General features: G+C 38.1%; 1 protein-coding gene across 1 annotated transcript; it reads right to left on the bottom strand.

Annotated features, from left to right (window-relative positions):
* Window positions 1–3,725: 3,725 nt before the first annotated feature.
* Window positions 3,726–13,146, bottom strand: GAMT (guanidinoacetate N-methyltransferase). Its single transcript, XM_053702785.1, has 7 exons — window positions 12,923–13,146; window positions 10,497–10,642; window positions 9,418–9,481; window positions 9,197–9,264; window positions 7,966–8,076; window positions 3,953–4,123; window positions 3,726–3,859 (listed from the first exon to the last, which is right to left on the bottom strand). Exons 1-6 carry the CDS (start codon window positions 13,095–13,097, stop codon window positions 3,983–3,985), a joined length of 705 nt encoding a protein of 234 aa, XP_053558760.1. The 5' UTR covers window positions 13,098–13,146; the 3' UTR covers window positions 3,726–3,859; window positions 3,953–3,982.
* Window positions 13,147–23,486: the final 10,340 nt, after the last annotated feature.

The following is a 23,486-nucleotide window of genomic DNA, read 5'->3' as shown; positions in this document are numbered from 1 at the left end:
CTTCTTATGTTAGCCCTGGCGTAACCTTACGTGTTTCGAAGGGAGTCGCTAATTTCAGCTCCTTCTTCATCAGACCTTGTTACAATTAGGAGAAACAGATATACCATCCTTGTCGCTTCTTGGAATTGTTGGATTATATGTTTTTAAGTTACCTCATAATCATTGGTTTTTTTTATTGTAAGTGTTCATTTGGCTAACATATTTTATATGCACTAATCAATAAACAATATCACACTATGTTTTGCCATCTTCTCTTCCTTTTATAACATCGAGTAAACCATTGGGGTGAATATCCACATAAAAGATCCTGCAAAAAAGAGTCTTTGCCTTCTTTTGGGGACGACTGCCATATTCCAGATTGGGTGGATTTCGTTCTGAAGATATTAAAGGTGGAGTTCGATATATGAAACAGAATCTCCAGATGGAGTGACATTATCCTGTGAGCATCACCTGTATTACGCCCTACACTTACCTCATAGGATTGAGGGTTTGCCCTGTAAGTAGCGAAAACAAACCCTATTGGATAAACATTGCTGTGATTATTACCAAGTTGCATAAAGACTTTTGTTTTTCAGTGAATCCAGAGACTAAACGTTTTACTTATGGTTTTTGATAAAACACCTTAAATGTTATTTATATCTCTGCAAACATTGCTATAAGAACCTATCCCTAAGCTTGTTTTTAAGTGGGCACACTATTCCTTCCAGTACCTATATATATATATATATATATATATATATATATATATATATATATATATATATATATATATATATATATATATATATATATATATATATATATATATATATATATATATATATATATATATATATATATATATATATATATCTTCATGGCTTATCATTTGGGCATTGTCTTTTAAAGTTGGGCATATGGTTACTCTCATAAACCTTATTTAAAATGAGGTATACATAGGCTTTAACATAGATATTTATATATACATCAATCTCCATATATTTGTTTAATATTTTTGTTTAACTAAAATGTACCAGTTTAAAATTAAATCCTCATAATTTATATAGATACTTATTTATAAAAAAAAAAAAAAAAAATTTTTATATATACATACATACATACATACATACACATATATATATATATATATATATATATATATATATATATATATATATATATATATATACACATACACACACAAATACACAGTTGTGCTCATACGTTTACATACCCTGGCAGAATTTATGATTTCTTAGCCATTTTTCAGAGAATATAAAAACTTTTCTTTCACTCATGGTTAGGGTTTGGCTGAAGCAATTTCTTATCAATCAACTGTTTACTCTTTTTAAATCATGACAACAGAAACTACCCAAATGACCCTAATCAAGAGTTTACATACCCTGGTGATTTTGGCCTGATAACATGCACACAAGTTGACACAAATGGGTTTGAATAGCTATTAAAATGTAACCATCCTCACCTGTGATATGTTTGCTTGTAATTAGTGTATGTGTATAAAAAGTCAATGAGTTTCTGGACTCCTGACAAACCCTTGCCTTGGATCTTTCATCCAGTGCTGCACTGACGTTTCTGGATTCTGAGTCATGGGGAAAGCAAAAGAATTGTCAAAGTATATGCGGGAAAAGGTAGTTGAACTGTATAAAACAGGAAAAGAATATAAAAAGATACCCAAGGAATTGAGAATGCCAATCAGCCGTATTCAAACTCTAATCAAGAAGTGGAAAATGAGGGGTTCTGTTGAAACCAAACCACGGTCAGGTAGACCAACTAAAATTTCAGCCACAACTGCCAGGAAAATCCCCAAGTAACTTCAGGTGAAATACAGGACTCTCTGAAAACATGTGGTGTGGCTGTTTCAAGATTCATAATAAGGAGGCACTTTAAGAAAGAAGGGCTGCATGGTGGAGTCATCAGAAGAAAGCCATTACTACACAAATGCCACAAAGTATCCCGCTTACAATATGCCAAACAGCACAGAGACAAGTCTCAAACCTTCTGGCACAAAGTAATTTGGAGTGATGAGACCAAAATTGAGCTTTTTGGCCACAACCATAAACGCTACATTTGGAGAGGAGTCAACAAGGCCTATGATGAAAGGTACACCATTCCTACTGTTAAACACAGAGGTGGATCGCTGTTTTGGGGGATGTGTGAGCTACAAAAGCACAGGAAATTTGGTCAGAATTGATGGCAAGATGAATGCAGTATGTTATCAAAAAATACTGGAGTAAAATTTGCATTCATCAGCCCGGGAAGCTGCGCATGGGACATATTTGGACATTCCAACATGATCCTAAACACAAGACCAAGTCAACCCGTCATTGGCTACAGCAGAATAAAGTGACGGTTCGGGAGTGGCCATCTCAGTCTCCTGACCTCAATATCATTGAGCCACTCTGGGGAGATCTCAAACATGCAGTTCATGCAAGACAGCCCAATAATTTACAGGAACTGGAGGCTTTTTGCCAGGAAGAATGGGCAGCTTTACCATCTGAGAAGATAAAGAGCCTCATCCACAAATACAAAAGACTTCAAGCTGTCATTGATGTTAAAGGGGGCAATACACGGTATTAAGAACTGGGGTATGTAAACTTTTGATCAGGGTCATTTGGGTAGTTTCTGTTGTCATTATGATTTAAAAAGAGTAAACACAGTTGATTGATAATAAATGGCTTCAGCCAAACACTAACCATGAGTGAAAGAAAAGTTTGTGCCATCATTCATATTCTCTGAAAAATGACCAATAAATCATAATTTCTGCTAGGGTATGTAAACTTATGAGCACAGCTATATATACACATACCATACTGGTTATTGCATATACTTAATTCCATATTTAACTTATCTATACATTCAAACATGTGGTTAATATATACACTGGTAACCAGTTAATTATTTGTACAGCATTGGAACACAATTTGTGTAACAATTTTTACATACAATTCTAGCCTTTTCTTTAACCTGTATATAAAATTTTTATTTCTTTTCCAAACAAACATTGTCTTTTGCTTATGGGAGTAGCCTGGCAGTCTCATTAACATATGAGTGAGGGCCCATTTGTTTGTAATTCCATTGACAATAGTTTCTAGACAATGGGACTCCACCTGTGTTTCTCTTTTGTGTTTACAAAGAGCAGGGGTTCTTCCTGGCCAAAGTCTGGTTACCTTCTCATGGACAAATATTTAATTTTCATTAAATTGTGTCTACAAGATAAAGTTTTAAAAACAAATGGTGTAGCTTGATTCAATTTGCAGACTGGAAGCATCAAAGTTTTAACAATTGTGGGGGCTGAAGAGGAAGTCTTTTGAAAACGGGTTTCACACCTTGAACAAACTTTTATAGGACAGTTTGCAATTTTAAAATATAGTGTTTGTTATACGAAATGCAATATTTTTTCCTGTGCCTATGACTCAACAAACCACCCTTAAAAGTAGGTAGAGTTTTAATAAAATGAGTTTCCGAGTCCTACCCAATAGCGAATTAGTTGCGACCATTTAATTTGAATAGTCAGATTACTGTCTATAGGGTAACATCACGTGCACACTTCCTACTTAATTGAGTTGTATGCGCATTATTAACTAAAACACTCAGCAGCCATCTTGGTTATTGCTACTGATCGCATGCGCAAATAGTCTGACAACATCTGCTCTCCATCTAGCATTCGTTTTTAATTTCCCTTTAAGCCAGAAATGTTTACCCAACACAATAATCAGAGTCTACAATTCAAATAAGCATATCTTTATTAAACATTTTATAAACATACAATTCACATATCCTCGCTGGGAGAGAGGCTTGCTATAGGTAGGTTCTCATGCAATGTGTTGCAGGCCTCTTGGTCAGTGAAGGTTTGAACAGTCTAAAATGTAGAAATCGATTAGGAATCCCAAGTCACTGGTTGTGATTTTTTTTTTTTATAAAAAAGGTGAAGAGTTAGCTAGACTTGCCCTACGTTTTGCATCTTGATAGTCTCCAGCTCTGCTCAGACTTTGAAAATAGATGGTGTGATCATCTTAGGGAAGGAGTAATATCTACAGTCTGCAGGAGGGATCAAGTCCATCACACTAGTGCTGATATTCTCACTCTTGAAACCAGCTTCCAAAAGTTGAGGAATCTGTGTCTCCTGTAAGTGGATAAAGACATTTAAGAACATCTCACATAGTTGTGAAAGATTACTTGGTGTGGGAAGCCCAAAGAGCAGATTGTGTTATGTTTAAGGGATTCTAAAAAAATTGCCACTTTCACTTATTTTGCCTGGTTTTTGTGTAAATTACCTTTAAAATTGTACTTTTTCCCCCTTGCCGTTAAAGAGGCCGGAGTACTTGTATGGAAGGTTGTTTAATACAGCAAGATACAGTGGGTAGATGTGATACACACACTAGATTATTGCAGAATTCTTGAGTGACAATATATGTAAATCAAATCACAGCCGCATGCAAGTATACCGCATAAGTAGTATTGCAACCCATGCTGCATTTAACTTTAATAATTATGACAAGTCACAAAAATTTAAACATGCTCCCTGATTGAATAAGTGGGCATAAGCAACAATTTAATATTTTACATTTCTACAAACTATTACTCAGTTAACCATCCGGACAACGTATTGGCCTTTTTACCTACAGACTGGACTGCTACTATTGGTTTAAGTTTGGAGGGTGCTAGAATATTCTTTAAGTTCTGACTCCTTTAATAAAAAAAAAAAAAAAAAAAAATCACACTAGGTCTATCTGGTAGATTCTTTCCTAAGATGGGATCTGATTTTAAAACATCCCAGTGTTTATGTAATGCAGTTTTTATAGACTGAGCTCCTACACTATAAGTGGTGATAAATTTAGTTTCTTCACAACTTTTTTTTGCCTGATCCAGGCTAGCGATTCAGGCCAGTACTTTTATTGGTATAATCTAACAGAAGGCTTTTATTAGATCATGAAGGACCTCAGTGATCTGAGAAAGCCAAAGATTGTATTTTTAAATCTTCCCTCTTGTAAGTGCATATATATGCGCAGTGGGTTTTTATAATAAATATTTCTACTACTTTGAATCTGGGTTGCGCTTGTCTTTTATCCCACCAGATATCAAGCAACACAGAGAAACGTTTGCAACTCATTTTTAATTCAAGCAGCACCTGGGATTTTCTATGCTCCTAACTTCATCAAGTTTACCATCTTCAAACAGAAGGAAAACTAATCTCATGAGATCTACTGGGATTTGACATCTGTAGAACACCCTTTGTAGTGGCTCCATTTTGGTGACTGATATATGTTTGCTAAGCCCAGGAAGTTTATTCAGAGGTTTTTTTTTTTTTACTTTCTTTTTTGTTGTTTTATACAGGGTTTACATCAGGGGAAAAAAACTACTTAACGTACCTATACATCATTATTCTGTATATCATACAACTTACAAATAATACATTCTAAGTCCACACTCTGTTCGGATGTCTATCGACATATTGACAAAAAAAAAACACAACAAACAAAAAGATGGACAAAAAACAAACGATGCCAGGGACATCCAGCAGCTGGACTTTGACATTGCTTCCCCTTAGATAGTAGCACTTCTCATAATCCTTTTAATATCATTTGATAGATATGGGCCTAGCAAACTAATTGACATTTCTATTCTATTGCACAACAGCTAGGGAATTCTCTCAGCATTGAACCATCTTTCAATATACTCTAGGTCAGTGCTTTTCAAACTGTGTCGGGACACACTAGTGTGTCGGCAGCAGTGTGTAAGTGTGTCCCAGCTTCAGCACAAATTGTTTTTAATTTTTTTTTTTGGTTTCTGACTTTCCGCCTGCCACGCATATCACATGGTTGACATGTGATTGATACAGATCATCTTAACCTATTGGCGCAGCTCAGTGGGAACTGAAACTATTCCCATTGGCGGCACATGTAGTCTCCTTAATTGGCTTGTGACTGCATGTGTAGTCAGTGAGTGGGACAGCAGTGTGTTTGCAGCGCGGGCAGTAGTCAATCGGACTCACCGAGCTCGGAGGGCGGCAGCTTAAATGCTGAGCTGAAGTCAGTGTGGGGGGGGGGGGGGTTGGCAACTAGCTCCCAGTAGTGCATTGCTACTCCTGCTCTTGATATATGGATAGGAAGTGGAAGCTTAAACATTCTTGATGATGAAATGCGAGTGTCTTTATCTAATATTCCCCCAAATATTCAGAAACTGTGTTCATCCCATCAACCTCATAAATCCCATTAAAATAGTAAGTAGCTATTAGTGGTATTAAACATTTTTTTAATTCTTGCACATACATACTGTTACTTGTAAATAGATTTCATTATTATATAATTTATGTATGTGTCTGTATCTCTTAAAACAAGTTAGTTTAACCTCCTTTTTACTAGTACAACTGAATTACTGTGTTGCGAAATGATGTAGGTCTAAAAAGTGTGTGACCAACATAACAAGTTTGGAAAGCTCTGCTCTAGGGGAAGACGTATACAAATGCCCTGAGGCGTGCCGGGGGGGGTGGCCCGAGGGCCACATATCTCATAGCTTACAGTGTAATACTCCAAACATTCGGTAGTTCGTTCATATTTATCCAATATTTTACTATATTTGATTTAACTAAGTGTTTATTAATTTGGAGTTGAGTACTTATTGGCTGTGCCTCTAACCACTTGAAAAAAAAAAACTTTAATATTTTCTCTGCTTCTGGTGGTATATTGTATTGTTCCAATATCATTTGATTTATCATTTCTGATACAAATTGTGCAATAGGGGGTACTTGTGTTGCTTTCCATTCAGAGGTTTTTTATCCAGAGGTTATATATATCCAAGTAATATTGTTACAACACTTTGCACTCCACAAGTGTGTGTCCCACTGTTTGTTATATTTTATTATTATTTTTAATTTTCTATATATAACTATATCTCCTTTACTTTTATCTTGTCATTTAAAAGGGTTCTTGAAAGCTATACTGAAAATAAGAATACTGATGTCTTTTACCTTGAGAGATGTTTCTAACTATGCATGGTTCTGTATGTGAAGGAATATTACAATATTAAGTCTAAAAACACCCCAGAGACCGATTTCTCTCCATGGCAGCAAGTTTTTGATTATAGGGTCCTCAGTATTGGGTTTTTAGTATAAAGAGAGATAAGGAAGTATCTGGGTTTATCTATAGTTAAAAGATAACAAGGTCTGGCTGAGCTTGCAATGGAAAAAAAAAAAAAAAAAAAAAAAAAAACATGCCTTTTTAATGGGTTGTTTTAATGAACAAAAAACGCTATTTTATATACAATAAAACTGAAATGAGCAGTTTCTCATGCATTTTATACTCTGCACCTGGTATAGCAGGTCATTGAAAACTGATTAAGGGCAAACCAATTTAAAGTACAGTATCCTTTCATTTCAGACTTTCCCCTGAAATTGTATAGTGAGTGTGAGATGCACTGTAATAAAATAATTACAAAGTCTTGCACAGCCATACATCAGTACAGGTGCTATAACTCACAGGGACCTATCCAGCCCAACAATGCACAAAATATGAAGGATGCATAGTGGTACAGGAACATCAATTTCAATGATTCTTATAGTGTGAAACCAATGTGTTTTATGGCGTCTAGAATAAGAATACAAATGTATTGTACAGTATACAGAATGTGTTAAGAAAATGAATAACTTTACTTTCAATACACCCCCATTAAGTACACATGCCATTCTTAAAAGGGTAATTAAACACTCCCAAGAGATCATCATCATTTATTTGCACACACAGAGGCAAGATGCGTTTAATGTCCCTTTAAAAGGTAAATATACAAGTTTGACCCTACAGTTCCATGTTGAAGAATAAACAAAGTAGGGGGTGTCAGGAGCATAATTGATGCATGACGTGAATATAGGGGCTCAACATATAGCCTTCTCAGCAAGACTCTGGTACAACATGACAAGTGGTATTTTATCTAGATAAGACAGGGGAAACATGGGGATAAACTATTTCTTACCTGGAACATTTTCTCAATATCAGTGTATTTGGTCTTGAGTAGCTCTCCCCAAGATGTCAAATTGCAGTATGTGAGGACTCCTCCAGGTTTAAGAAGCCGGTAAGCATGATTCTGCAGATATAGGAAAGATAATTCAGTGGCATTAGACACTACATACGTGTTCGTTTCTACATAAGTAGAAGAAACAAAAATAGATCACTGTAAAAAATATAAAAATGTCACTAGAACCCGATTGCCCTTAAAAGGTGTATCACTGTTTTGTTGTTTTCTAATAAAGAAAAACAGTTTTATAAAGCCCAATAAACTTCACTGATCATGCTTTATCTATTTCTGTTACAAAGACATTCTGGCCAGGTAAAAATAAACACACACTATTGTAATAAGAAAAATCATGGTGCACTGTCTGCAAAGGCCAAGACCTTCTTTCCACACTTCTCTACGGAGTTAAAAGGACACTAAACCCCACATTTTTCTTTCATGATTCAGACACAGAATACAATTTTAAACAACATTCCAATTTACTTCTATAAATGAATTTGCTTCATTCTTTAGATATCATTTGTTGAAGAAATAGCAATGCACATGGGTGAGCCAATCACACAAGACATCTATGTGCCTCTACCAATCAGCAGCTACTGAGCATATCTAGATATGCTGTTCAGCAAAGGATATCAAGAAAATGAAGCAAATTTGAAAGTTGTATGTTCTTTCTAAATCATGAAATAAAAAATGTGGGTTTAATGTCCCTTTAAAATACCAAAATTTGCAATGCAAGTGCCACAAGTATTAGAAACTAAGATATAAAGATATTTAACAAATCAGAAGTGCTAAGTAATGATATAATAATTTGGAATTTGTTTCTTTAATGTTTCTTTAAAGGGCCATAATACTTAAAAAGTTCCATACTCCAATTAATTATTAGAGCATGCAATTTTAAGACTAGCAACCCTGCAAAAGGAAACTTCTGCTTAATGGGTCTGCGGCAGTTTCTGCTCGGGACCAGTAGTGCTCTGTGGGTCTCAACCAGTACTTTAAGTGGGTGTTTATTACCTTTTGTGGTTGTTAGACAGATAGAGGTGCAGGGTTGCTAGTCTTACAATGACATTTTACCTGCCTTTAGGAATATATATATATATATATATATATATATATATATATATATATATATATATATATATATATATATATATATATACATACATACACACACACAGAATGGCTGTAATGTTACCTTTATAAAGTTAAACTGATGTGTGTGCCAGGTTTCCTCAGTCAGAGGGTATGTGTCATACAGAATTCCTAGATGGAGAAAGTAAACCAGTGTGAGTTTGAGAGATCCACAAATAAAGAACATATGGTACATCACAAAGGACATACTTGAAAACGAGAGAAATCTCAATGTATCCTTCCTGGTAAAATATTTTATAAATAAATAAAGCTTGATCTTCTTACCGTCAAAATGCCCATCTTGTAATGTTGGCACCACATCCTCCCACAGACCTTTCAGAGGTACAATCTAAAGAGGAGATTCAGAGAGTAAGGGTCAAGGCTTTGTACACTCAAACTATACAAAATACTTTCTGCAAGGCATGAGCAGTATTTGTTTTATAAACAAATACTGAATATGGCCGCAGGCAGCATTCGGCTATTTACGATGCCGGATTTATTTGTGTGAAAATGCAACAAACAAAGATTTGTGCAAATCCAGACTTTTGTGTGTTCCACATTCACCCATATCTGGCACCAAATAATAGCTGAATGCTACCGCCTACTGCCATATTTTACAAACGAATGCCGGACACGAAATTATTCTCATGCCTACTATTCACCACTTCCTCTAGAATCTATTATCATCCCAACTCTCCAAAGCTTTGGACATTCTAGTGTATAATAATAAAATCATCATTTTGCTAGATTGTAAAATCCAGATGAATATACAACAATTAAGCCAATTAGGAACATCCATATGTACATATGCTCCAATCGCCACTCGCATTCTCTTCTGGAGAGGCACATATGTTGCTGTAGCCTGACTAACTTTTCAGTGGTTAAATATGGAAAAGGGTTATTTGTTTAAAAATAAAGCAAATTTATATTTTTGCATTCCAATATCTAAAAACAGATCAAGCACACACAAAAAACAAAACACTGGCACTTCGCTCCCAAATGTATGCCCAGACACCATACACAGCCCCTTCCATATAAATGTATGCCCAGACACCATACACAGCCCCTTCCATATAAATGTATGCCCAGACACCATACACAGCCCCTTCCATATAAATGTATGCCCAGACACCATACACAGCCCCTTCCATATAAATGTATGCCCAGACACCATACACAGCCCCTTCCATATAAATGTATGCCCAGACACCATACACAGCCCCTTCCATATAAATGTATGCCCAGACACCATACACAGCCCCTTCAATATAAATGTATGCTTACAGTCCACTGACTTGCTACGCTAGCTTACCCTCCCCCACTTTAAAAAAAAATTGCTATTCCCATAATGCTGCAGAGGTCACCTTGTGCGGCTGTTTCTTGGCCCATTCCTGGAGCCTTTGGAATACTCCATCATTACACTCAATAATCCAGTGTTCCTCTATGTTGTATTGTTCCAATTTACTGGCTGCTATTGCCATGCCAAAGCCAATCTCCAGCACGCGACCCCCTGCAGAAGAGAGGACAGGAAAGCGGGTGAGGATGATAGCAGTTTAGAAGTGAAGACTTTATTAAAATAGTTGCGAACCAGAGTCGGCATGTTTGTAAGTGTTGAAACTCACAGAATTTAGGAGCGTTTATTACTGATACAATATATATATATATATATACTACCACTTCTCATATCTTTGGGGACATTTTTACTTTAGCTGTCCCACTTAAAGGGATATGAAAATGCAAACATTTTCTAATGAGATTCAGACAAAGCATACAATTTCAAAAATGTTTCCATTTTACTTTTATTAGATGTGCTTTGTTCCCATGGTATTCTTTGTTGAAGAAATACCTAGGAGCACTACATGGCAGGAAACAGTGCTGCCATCTAGTGCTTTTGCAAATTAATTTTACGAAACTGCTGCCACATAGTGCTACAGACACGTGCACGCTCCTGAGCTTATGCTCCTGCTTTTCAACAACAGATACCAAGAGAACAAAAAAATATGATAATAGAAAGTGGATTAAAATTGCATGCTATATTTGCACCATGAAAGAAATTTTGAGTATTGTGTCTAACTGTAAGACATTGTGTAATTATTGACTAGTTACCTATTTCTGCAGTAGACCAGTATTCTCCCAAGAACAATTGATAATATTGGACAAGTATACAAGTTTCTGCTACCTTCACCCTTATAAATGCTGTAACCCAGTTGTGCCCAAGAGAAGATCACAGCCAACCAGTATGTCTCAAAACACCTCACTGGTACACTACAGAATTGTTGTACGATGTCCCTGTTTTCCCTAGAGTTGCAAGCTAAACCACATTATAAAGTTAAAATAACAGATGTGTTTGCACGTGTATACTGAGCGCCACAGCTATTGCTCCAAGTTAAAAAACAACTTATTCTGAGTAAAGAAAAAACTCTGGGAATGCATCACACTCCAATGTCCTTGATTTACAAACCTACAAGCACATTGCACCACAAAACAAAGTAGATCCCAATCCATTGCTCTCTAGGCATTCCTATTTATAATATCCCATCTTTGTATCATAAAATGTACTTCATTCATTTTAGTATTCTGTGAATAAGACACGTTTAGACTTATTTGTAGTAAAATGTGGCTCCAATCTTGGAGCTAGATTAAACACATTTCATAGTAACACCTTGTATCAAATCTTGACTCAGAATCTTGTGTGTAATATATATATAAATAAATAAATAAATAAATACATACACACACCAACTAAAAGTGTGCAATTGTAAGCAAATAAAAAGTACACAATAAGTAAATATTCTAGAGAATCATAACAGAGTAAAATTTTAATCACTATGTAATCTTCAGTAAGAATCAGCGTGCATTCTGTTTTGCCCTTTAACCTTATACTGACACATATCACGTACACACGGTGTGTTTGTGACACTGGATTCTACTTAATATGTTAACACGGCTGTTTTTTCTACTGTGTGCAAAGGGTAATATGGGCAACAGAGAGAATCTTGTAAAGGAATTTTGAGACAATTAGAGGGGTTATTTTATAATGAGGTACATACAGTACAGGGTTGGTGAGCTGTGGTTAGCCTAAGCCATATGGAGCAAATGGTGGGAATAAGAGGATTTGAATATAGGGAGAAAGGTTTACTGTACTTAGTGCAGATAGAAGTATAAATGAGAAGACACTATATTTATAAAATAAATAACAAAAGTGCCATTTAAAATCCTAATGCATAAAAATTGAAAGAAAGAAAAAAAGTCACAGGGCTGAAAACTAAAATAAGAGCAGAAAAAGTGAGAAGGAAACTGCCCCCTCCTCCGCCACACAGCTGTTACCAAATGTAGCAAACAGGGCAGACAGCTATTCTGAGACACACAGCTGTCAAGGAATCTGGTTTTTCCGGGATACCTTCCTGGGGTTACAGGGAAAACCTCAATACCTGACCTTAAAGGGTTTTTCCCAATGTCTGCCCATTTCAGGCCACCCTCTTCATAGCTGCCTTGTAATTAAACATACAACTGTTGTCACTTTACAAAAAATAGCAAAATTGATCAGTAATGCACTTTACTTAGATGGAATAAAAATAACCCCACATAGAAATCATGGAAAAATAGATTCTCCCCACATGCGATATACAAGTGACAACCATATGCATGCACTTCAAGTTTGTATTAAAACATATAAATATATACTGTATATAGTTTTCTTTGCTACAAACATACAAATGTATGCATGTGCTTGACACCTGTATATCACATGTAGAGTATAAATATACTCGTATACATTATAGAGAAATACCTTTGCTGGCTGCCACCCCGGCTAGACTGTGCATGTAGGGGGTCTCCCACCTCTCCATCACCGGCTTTCCCAGGATCTCCAGGTGGGTGTCCGTGTCATCGTACCCAGCGGTCGCATTATGCCAGGCAGACTTGCAGGTTTCTCCCTCTGCGAAGATAGGGGTTGCGGTGGACATAGTGACACCAGAGAAGGACACGGGACAGAGAGAGGGGCAGGGATCCAGGGCTGGATATAGGGATCTTTCAGCAGGGCGTGGTATTTGCTATGTGGGCGTGGTTGTATAGTGGGCGTGGTCTGTGCCAGCTGAAGCGGACCTATCTATAAAGTTTAAACTGTGAGGGAAACCACAGAGCGGAGCATAGATAAGAGGAGCCGATGCACAGGTATTTAGATGATTGGACTATGTTACTTACATGTGTTGAACTAATGAAAGTAAACTATTTTGGAGAAGAATAATGCATCATGTTCGCTTTATTGGATCTGAGCTTAATTAAAATTCAATTGAGAAAAAGCAATAGCTTTTCAATTATGTATGCTTTCCCCTAACCTATAAATTGAATCCACTTGTGCTATGTTTTCATAATCATTTAAAGTAAAATATAAAGTTTCATGATTCAGATAAAGCATGCAATTGAAAAACAACTTTCCATTATACTTCCATTTTCAAACGCACTTTATTTTTATATACACACTTTATGATGCACCAGTTTCTACCTAGCATGTGCAAAAGTATATACATTTTGTAATTGGCTGATGGCTGTCACATGATACAGGCTGAGGGGAAATTGGATTAATTTAGAAGTTTGCCAGAAAATATTCCACTTCTTATTTAAAAGTGCTATTGCATTGTCTTTTTATAGTGTTGGTCCTTTCATAGTGGAGTAGCCAAGACCATATTGCAAGGATGGAGAACAGACAGTTGTTGCATATTCAATCACATTATTTACTTTTATTATCAATTGTACTTTGTTCTTTTGATATCCTTTGTTGAAGAGTACATCAAGGTATATTCAGTAGCATGCACCTGACTGGACCACTATGTAACACTAGTTTTGTTATAGTACTTCCAACATGTGCACACTTACCTCCTAAATCTATGTAGCATGGGCATCTGCTAGGGTTGCCACCTCAGCCATGTTTTCCTGGGCACTTATGAGTTACACATGCTGCAGGGTGGAACATGTATTGTGTTTCTGGACAACACTATTCATATTCGTCTCTGCACATCCTGCAGCATGTGTAACTTATAAGTGTTCTGTATTTAAAGGGACGGGTGGCAACTCTAGCATCTGCAGAATTTGTTTTTGGGGGGGAGGGGGCAACAATAAAGTGAAATATGCCCAGACAATAAACACACACACACACACACACACACACACACACACATATATAGATCAGGTGTTGAAAAAGTTATACTTTTACACATTTTTTTTGGGTGTAATAAAATGAAGGTCTGTATCCAGACTCCTAACTTATAAATGAAAATAGTAGGAGAATATAGTTTTATTTATTATTTTGTTCTTTCTTTATTTGATCTGTTGCAATGTAATGCAAGTTCTGTTCTGTAAGAAGAAATAGACTGAAAAGGCTTGGTGCACGCAGAGACTTGTTATTTTCTAGTAGACTGGGGAGCACTCATTACGTTAAGGTTAAAGGGAATATAAATCCATTTTGGTGAGACCTACCGGCTTGATAAAGTTGGATGTTGGTTATGACCCTGGCCAGATGAGCTGTCCGAGCCCCCACCCTTCTTCATCTTTCCCCCCCTCCCTCCCTCCTCTCTGGAGGTCTTGAGATCCTACTAATAATTTCCCCTTACTCCAGTTAGTGGGTCCCTAGCATTGATATTATCCCACAGTTATGTGGTTTAATGGATACCTCCTCCATTATGGTGCATTGTAGTATTACCCCTAATGGTTAGGCACCATTTGATTGGGCCGTAAAAGGGTCCTCTCTAGCTCTGCTATCCCTAAACCTATAGAGAGTCCAGCATATATTTATGAGGGGGTAAGCAGTTAGGCATTAGAGTATATATATATATATATATATATATATATATATATATATATATATATATATATATATATGGAGATGTGTTTACTATTATTCTATATCATACATATATATATTAACCACAAATCTCCTTGCTTTCTCGGCAATTGTCTGTTATAAACTGGCCCCATATTGTCTATATATATCTGTTTACCTAGATGTTCTCTTGGTGCTTGTTGTCTTGATCAATATATATATATATATATATATATATATATATATATATATATATATATATATATATATATATATGTGCTAAATTAGTTCCAAGCGCTTCATGTTCTCACCTTTCTACTAACTGTTATTCCCCATGCAGTATGTATTCCTTTTACTATTTAGTAACGGCCTTTTGATAAACACCTCACTTTGCATGCAAAACTAACAATATGTTATACTGTGTTTCAGTGAGCGTGGAAAATTGATGACCATACTGGGCTGCACAAAAGTTTGCTAGACATGGATTGACATAATATATACTTTTTCATATCAGCGCTTTCACTTAATGTCTTTGGTATAACTGTTAGGGTGTATCTACACAAACAGTATGTATTTATGTCACAGTGCTATCCTTGGTGAATCCGTAGTAATATGTAGTTTAGAAGCTGCAGTTCTTATAAAATCATCCCATTGGTCTATCTTTGAATGGGGTGTGTCCCTGTTAACCAATGGGAGGACGGGCTGTTAGTTTTTATAGAGCACCTCACACATATTTTAAACAGGTAATGAGTAAGGCTACTTGCTGAAACGCGTCTACCTGCTTGTCTACAGCTTGTAAGATAAGACTTTTGTAAAGTTTTCTAACCCCGGGGTGTCTATCCCCTCCACGCAGTGTTTGTTCATGTATTTTTTCTGTTATTCACTCGTGTATTTTTTTCACTCATATTGCGCTATTGCGCGACTTGTAATAAATGTACATTTTACTTTCAACGTACCCTTGTCTGTGCTCCTCTATTTCCTTCTATTATTTAATATAAATCAGTACTAGTATGCTGTGGAATGTATTTTTTTTTTAAAGGGACAGTCAAGTAAAAAATAAAACTTTCATGATTTAAATAGGACATGTAATTTTAAACAACTTTCCAATTTACTTTTATTACCAATTTCTCTTGTAAGGTGTATCCAGTCCACGGATCATCCATTACTTGTGGGATATTCTCATTCCCAACAGGAAGTTGCAAGAGGACACCCACAGCAGAGCTGTAATATAGCTCCTCCCCTAACTGTCATACCCAGTCATTCTCTTGCAACTCTCAACAAGCTAGGATGTTGTAGGAGAGAGTGGTTAAATATAGTTAGTTTATTTTCTTCAATCAAAAGTTTGTTATTTTTAAATAGTACCGGAGTTGTGCTATTTTATCTCAGGCAGTAAATAGAAGAAGAATCTGCCTGAGGTTTCTATGATCTTAGCAGGTTGTAACTAAGATCCATTGCTATTCTCACATATGTCTGAGGGGATTACACAGATGAGGTAACTTCAGCGAGAGAATGGCGTGCAGTTTATTCTGCTATCAGGTATGTGCAGTTATAATTTTTTCTAGAGATGGAAAACACTAGAAAATGCTGCTGATACCGGATTAATGTAAGTTAAGCCTGAATACAGTGATTTAATAACGACTGGTATCATGCTTACTCCCAGGGGTAATACCCTTATGATATTGCAATATAAACGTTTGCTGGCATGTTTAATCGTTTTTATATATGCATTGGTGATAAAACTTTATTGGGGCCTAGTTTTTTCCACATGGCTGGCTTAAATTTTGACTAGAAACAGTTTTACTGAGGCTTTCCACTGTTATAGTATAAAAGTTACAGTTGGTGCAGTTAAAATTACAAACTGTGACATCCAGCTTCCCTCAGGAGTCCCCTGTATGCTATAGGACATCTCTAAAGGGCTCAAAGGCTTTCCAAAGTCGTTTATTGGGGAAGGTAGGACCACAGCTTGCTGTGGCAGTTGGTTGTGACTGTTAAAAAACGTCTATTTCGTTTTTTTGATCAGTTTTTTGAACTAAGGGGTTAATCATCCATTTGCAAGTGGATGCAATGCTCTGCTAGCCTATTACATACACTGTAAAAATTTCGTTTGATTTACTGCATTTTTTCACTGTTTTTCAAATTCTGACAAAATTTGTTTCTCTTAAAGGCACAGTACCATTTTTTATATTTGCTTGTTAACTTGATTTAAAGTGTTTTCCAAGCTTGCTAGTCTGTATAAACATGTCTGACATAGAAGAAACTCCTTGTTCATTATGTTTAAAAGCCATGGTGGAACCCCCTCTTAGAATGTGTACCAAATGTACTGATTTCATTTTATGCAATAAAGATCATATTCTGTTTTTAAAAAAATTATCACCAGAGGAATCTGACGAGGGGAAAGTTATGCCGACTAACTCTCCCCACGTGTCAGACCCTTTGACTCCCGCCCAAGGGACTCACGCTCAAATGGCGCCAAGTACATCTAGGGCGCCCATAGCGTTTACTTTACAAGACATGGCGGAAGTCATGGATAATACACTGTCAGCTGTATTAGCCAGACTACCTTAACTTAGAGGTTAGCGAGATAGCTCTGGGGTGAGACAAAATGCAGAGCATACTGACGCTTTAAGAACCATGTCTGATACTGTCTCACAATATGCAGAAGCTGAGGAAGGAGAGCTTCAGTCAGTGGGTGATGTTAATGACTCAGGAAAGATACCTGATTCTAATATTTCTACATTTAAATTTAAGCTTGAACACCTCCGTGTGTTACTTAGGGAGGTTTTAGCTGCTCTGAATGACTGTTATACCATTGCAGTGCCAGAGAAATTTTGTAGACTGGATAAATGCTTTGCAGTGCCGGTGTGTACTGATGTTTTTCCAATACCTAAAAGGTTTACAGAAATTATTAATAAGGAATGGGATAGACCAGGTGTGCCGTTCTCTTCCCCTCCTATTTTTAGAAAAATGTTTTCCAATAGACGCCACCACACGGGACTTATGGCAGACAGTCCCTAAGGTGGAGGAAGCAGTTTCTACTCTAGCAAAGCGTACTACTATCCCTGTCGAGGACAGTTGTGCTTTTTTAGAGCCAATGGATAAAAAATTAGAAGGTTACCTTAAGAAAATATTTATTCAACAAGGTTTTATCCTACAGCCCATTGCATGCATTGCCCCTGTCACTGCTGCTGCGGCATACTGGTTTGAGTCTCTGGAAGAGGCTTTACAGGTAGAGACTCCATTGGTTGACTTAGAGCACTTAAGCTAGCCAATTATTTTATTTCTGATGCCATTGTTCATTTGAATAAACTAACGGCTAAGAATTCTGGTTTTGCTATACAGGCGCGCAGAGCGCTATGGCTTAAATCATGGTCAGCTGACGTGACTTTAAAATCTAAGCTACTTAACATTCCCTTCAAGGGGCAGACCCTATTCGGGCCTGGTTTGAAGGAGATTATTGCTGATATCACGGGAGGAAAAGGTTGTGCCCTTCCTCAGGACAGGTCAAAATCTAGGGCCAAACAGTCTAATTTTCGTGCCTTTCGAAACTTCAAGGCAGGTGCGGCATCAACTTCCTCTAATAATAAACAAGAGGGAACTTTTGCTCAATCCAAGACGGTCTGGAGACCAAACCAGACCTGGAAAAAAGGTAAGCAGGTCAAAAAGCCTGCTGCTGCCTCTAAGACAGCATGAAGGAACGACCCCCTATCCGGTAACGGATCTAGTAGGGGGCAGACTTTCACTCTTCGCCCAGGCGTGGGCAAGAGATGTTCAGGATCCCTGGGCGTTGGAAATTATATCCCAGGGATATCTTCTGGACTTCAAAGCTTCCCCCCCCAAAAGGGAGATTTCACCTTTCACAATTATCTGCAAACCAGATAAAGAGTGAGGCATTCTTACACTGTGTACGAGACCTCCTAGTTATGGGAGTGATCCATCCAGTTCCAAAGGAGGAACAGGGTTTTTACTCAAATCTGTTTGTGGTTCCCAAAAAAGAGGGAACCTTCAGACCGATTTTGGATCTAAAGATCTTAAACAAATTCCTCAAAGTTCCGTCGTTCAAGATGGAAACTATTCGTACCATCCTACCACTGATCCAGGAGGATCAATATATGACTACAGTGGATCTAAAGGATGCTTATCTTCACATTCCGATACACAAAGATCATCATCGGTTTCTCAGGTTTGCCTTTCAAGACAGGCATTACCAGTTGTAGCTCTTTCCTTTTGGATTAGCTACAGCCCCAAAAATCTTTACAAAGGTTCTAGGGTCGCTTTTGGCGGTCCTAAGGCCGTGGGGCATAGCAGTAGCCCCTTATTTAGACGACATCCTGATACAGGCGTCAAACTTCCAAATTGCCAAGTCTCATACGGACGTAGTACTGGCATTTCTGAGGTCGCATGGGTGGAAAGTGAACGAGGAAAAGTGTTCTCTATCCCCACTCACAAGAGTTTCCTTTCTAGGGACTCTGATAGATTCTGTAGAAATGAAAATTTACCTTGACGGAGTCCAGGTTATCAAAGCTTCTAAATTCCTGTCGGGTTCTTCATTCCATTCCACGCCCTTTGGTGGCTCAGTGTATGAAAGTAATCGGCTTAATGGTAGCGGCAATGGACATAGTGCCGTTTGCACGCTTACATCTCAGACCGCTGCAACTATGCAGGCTCAGTCAGTGGAGCGGGGTTTACACCGATTTGGCCCCTCAACTGAATCTGGACCAAGAGACCAGGGTTTCTCTTCCCTGGTGGCTATCTCAGGTCCATCTGTCCAAAGGTATGACCATTGCAGGCCAGATAGGACTATTGTAACAACAAATGCCAGCCTTCTAGGTTGGGGTGCAGTCTGGAACTCCCTGAAGGCTCAGGGATCGTGGACTCAGGAGGAGTCTCTCCTTCCAATAAATATTCTGGAACTAAGAGCGATATTCAAGGCTCTTCAGGTTTGGCCTCAGTTAGCAACTCTGAGGTACATCAGATTTCAGTCGGTCAACATCACGACTGTAGCTTACATCAACCATCAAGGGGGAACAAGAAGTTCCCTAGAGATGTTAGAAGTTTCAAAAATAATTCACTGGGCAGAGATTCACTCTTGCCACCTATCAGCTATCCATATCCCAGGTGTAGAGCACTTGGAGGCGGATTTTCTAAGTCGTCAGACTTTTCATCCGGGAGAGTGGGAACTCCATCCGGAGGTATTTGCACAAATGATTCTCCGTTGGGGCAAACCAGAACTGGATCTCATGGCGTCTCGCCAGAACGCCAAGCTTCCGTGTTACGGATCCAGGTCCAGTGATCCCAAGGCGACACTGATAGATACTCTAGCAGCGCCCTGGTCTTTCAACCTGGCTTATGTGTTTCCACCGTTTCCTCTGTTCCCTCGACTGATTGCCAAGATCAAGCAGGAGAGAGCATCGGTGATTCTGATAGCACCTGCGTGGCCACGCAGGACCTGGTATGCAGATCTAGTGGACATGTCATCCTTTCCACCATGGTCTCTGCCTCTGAGACAGGACCTTCTACTTCAGGGTCCTTTCAACCATCCAAATCTAATTTCTCTGAGGCTGACTGCCTGGAGATTGAATGCTTGATTTTATCAAAGCATGGCTTCTCCGAGTCAGTTATTGATACCTTAATACAGGCACGAAAGCCTGTCACCAGGAAAATTTACCATAAGGTATGGCGTAGATATCTTTATTGGTGTGAATCCAAGGGTTACTCATGGAGTAAGGTCAGGATTCCTAGGTTTTTATCTTTTCTCCAAGAAGGTTTGGAAAAAGGATTGTCAGCTAGTTTCTTAAAGGGACAGATTTTTGCTCTGTCTATTCTTTTGCACTAGCGTCTGGCAGATGTTCCAGACGTTCAGGCATTTTGTCAGGCTTTAGTTTGAATCAAGCCTGTGTTTAAACCTGTTGCTCCACCATGGAGCTTAAACTTGGTTCTTAAGGTTCTTCAAGGAGTTCCGTTTGAACCTCTTCATTCCATAGATATCAAACTTTTATCTTGGAATTATTTTTTTTTTTTGGTAGCTATTTCCTCGGCTCGTAGAGTCTCTGAGCTATCTGCCTTACAATGTGATTCTCCTTATCTGATTTTTCAAACGGATAAGGTAGTCCTGCGTACCAAACCTGGGTTCTTACCTAAGGTGGTATCTAACAAGAATATCAATCAAGAGATTGTGGTTCCATCCTTGTGTTACACAATCTGGACGTGGTCTGTGCTTTAAAGTTTTACTTACAAGCTACTAAAGATTTTCGTCAAACATCTGCTTTGTTTGTTGTCTACTCTGGACAGAGGAGAGGTCAAAAGGCTTTGGCAACCTCTTTTTCTTTTTGGCTAAGAAGCTTAATCCGCTTAGCCTATGAGACTGCTGGACAGCAGCCTCCTGAAAGGATTACAGCTCATTCCACTAGAGCTGTGGCTTCCACTTGGGCCTTTTAAAAATGAGGCTTCTGTTGAACAGATTTGCAAGGCGGCGACTTGGTCTTCGCTTCATACTTTTTCAAAATTTTACAAATTTGATACTTTTGCTTCTTCGGAGGCTATGTTTGGGAGAGAGGTTTTACGGGCAGTGGTTCCTTCCATTTAAGTTCCTGCCTTGTCCCTCCCTTCATCCGTGTACTTTAGCTTTGGTATTGGTATCCCACAAGTAATGGATGATCCGTGGACTGAATACACCTTACAAGAGAAAACACAATTTATGCTTACCTGATAAATTTATTTCTCTTGTGGTGTATCCAGTCCACGGCCCGCCCTGTCATTTTAAGGCAGGTAATTTTTAAATTTAAACTACAGTAACCACTACACCCTATGGTTCCTCCTTTCTCGGCTTGTTTTCGGTCGAATGACTGGCTATGACAGTTAGGGGAGGAGCTATATTACAGCTCTGCTGTGGGTGTCCTCTTGCAACTTCCTGTTGGGAATGAGAATATCCCACAAGTAATGGATGATCCGTGGACTGGATACACCACAAGAGAAATACATTTATCAGGTAAGCATAAATTGTGTTTTTGCTTTGTTCGCTTGGTATTCTTAGTTGAAAGCTAAATCTAGGAGGTATACAGGGAGTGCAGAATTATTAGGCAAGTTGTATTTTTGAGGATTAATTTTATTATTGAACAACAACCATGTTCTCAATGAACCCAAAAAACTAATTAATATCAAAGCTGAATAGTTTTGGAAGTAGTTTTTAGTTTGTTTTTAGTTATAGCTATTTTAGGGGGATATCTGTGTGTGCAGGTGACTATTACTGTGCATAATTATTAGGCAACTTAACAAAAAACAAATATATACCCATTTCAATTATTTATTTTTACCAGTGAAACCAATATAACATCTCAACATTCACAAATATACATTTCTGACATTCAAAAACAAAACAAAAACAAATCAGTGACCAATATAGCCACCTTTCTTTGCAAGGACACTCAAAAGCCTGCCATCCATGGATTCTGTCAGTGTTTTGATCTGTTCACCATCAACATTGCGTGCAGCAGCAACCACAGCCTCCCAGACACTGTTCAGAGAGGTGTACTGTTTTCCCTCCTTGTAAATCTCACATTTGATGATGGACCAGAGGTTCTCAATGGGGTTCAGATCAGGTGAACAAGGAGGCCATGTCATTAGATTTTCTTCTTTTATACCCTTTCTTGCCAGCCACGCTGTGGAGAACTTGGACGCGTGTGATGGAGCATTGTCCTGCATGAAAATCATGTTTTTCTTGAAGGATGCAGACTTCTTCCTGTACCACTGCTTGAAGAAGGTGTCTTCCAAAAACTGGCAGTAGGACTGGGAGTTGAGCTTGACTCCATCCTCAACCCGAAAAGGCCCCACAAGCTCATCTTTGATGATACCAGCCCAAACCAGTACTCCACCTCCACCTTGCTGGCGTCTGAGTCAGACTGGAGCTCTCTGCCCTTTACCAATCCAGCCACGGACCATCCATCTGGCCCATCAAGACTCACTCTCATTTCATCAGTCCATAAAACCTTAGAAAAATCAGTCTTGAGATATTTCTTGGCCCAGTCTTGACGTTTCAGCTTGTGTGTCTTGTTCAGTGGTGGTCGTCTTTCAGACTTTCTTACCTTGGCCATGTCTCTGAGTATTGCTCACCTTGTGCTTTTGGGCACTCCAGTGATGTTGCAGCTCTGAAATATGGCTAAACTGGTGGCAAGTGGCATCTTGGCAGCTGCACGCTTGACTTTTCTCAGTTCATGGGCAGTTATTTTGCGCCTTGGTTTTTCCACACGCTTCTTGCGACCCTGTTGACTATTTTGAATGAAACGCTTGCAGAGTCATAGATACAAGGTAATCACAGAGGTAAAAAGTATATTATTATAACTGTGTTGGTTATGCAAAATTGGGGAATGGGTGATAAAGGGAGTATCTACCTTTTTAAACAACAGGAATTCTGGTGTTTACTGTCCCTTTAATCTTATTTTATGTCATAGATTACTTTGCAAGAGAATACTGGTGCTGTACAGGCGTGGGGGTGTCTGACTAGTCAATTGGTAGAAATCCAGATAAAGGCTATGGGTGTTCC

Source organism: Bombina bombina, chromosome 2 (assembly GCF_027579735.1).
Source record: "Bombina bombina isolate aBomBom1 chromosome 2, aBomBom1.pri, whole genome shotgun sequence".
NCBI classification, from domain to species: domain Eukaryota; kingdom Metazoa; phylum Chordata; class Amphibia; order Anura; family Bombinatoridae; genus Bombina; species Bombina bombina.
The sequence above is the reverse complement of the archived record's forward strand: the minus strand, read 5'-3'. Positions and strand labels throughout refer to the sequence as shown.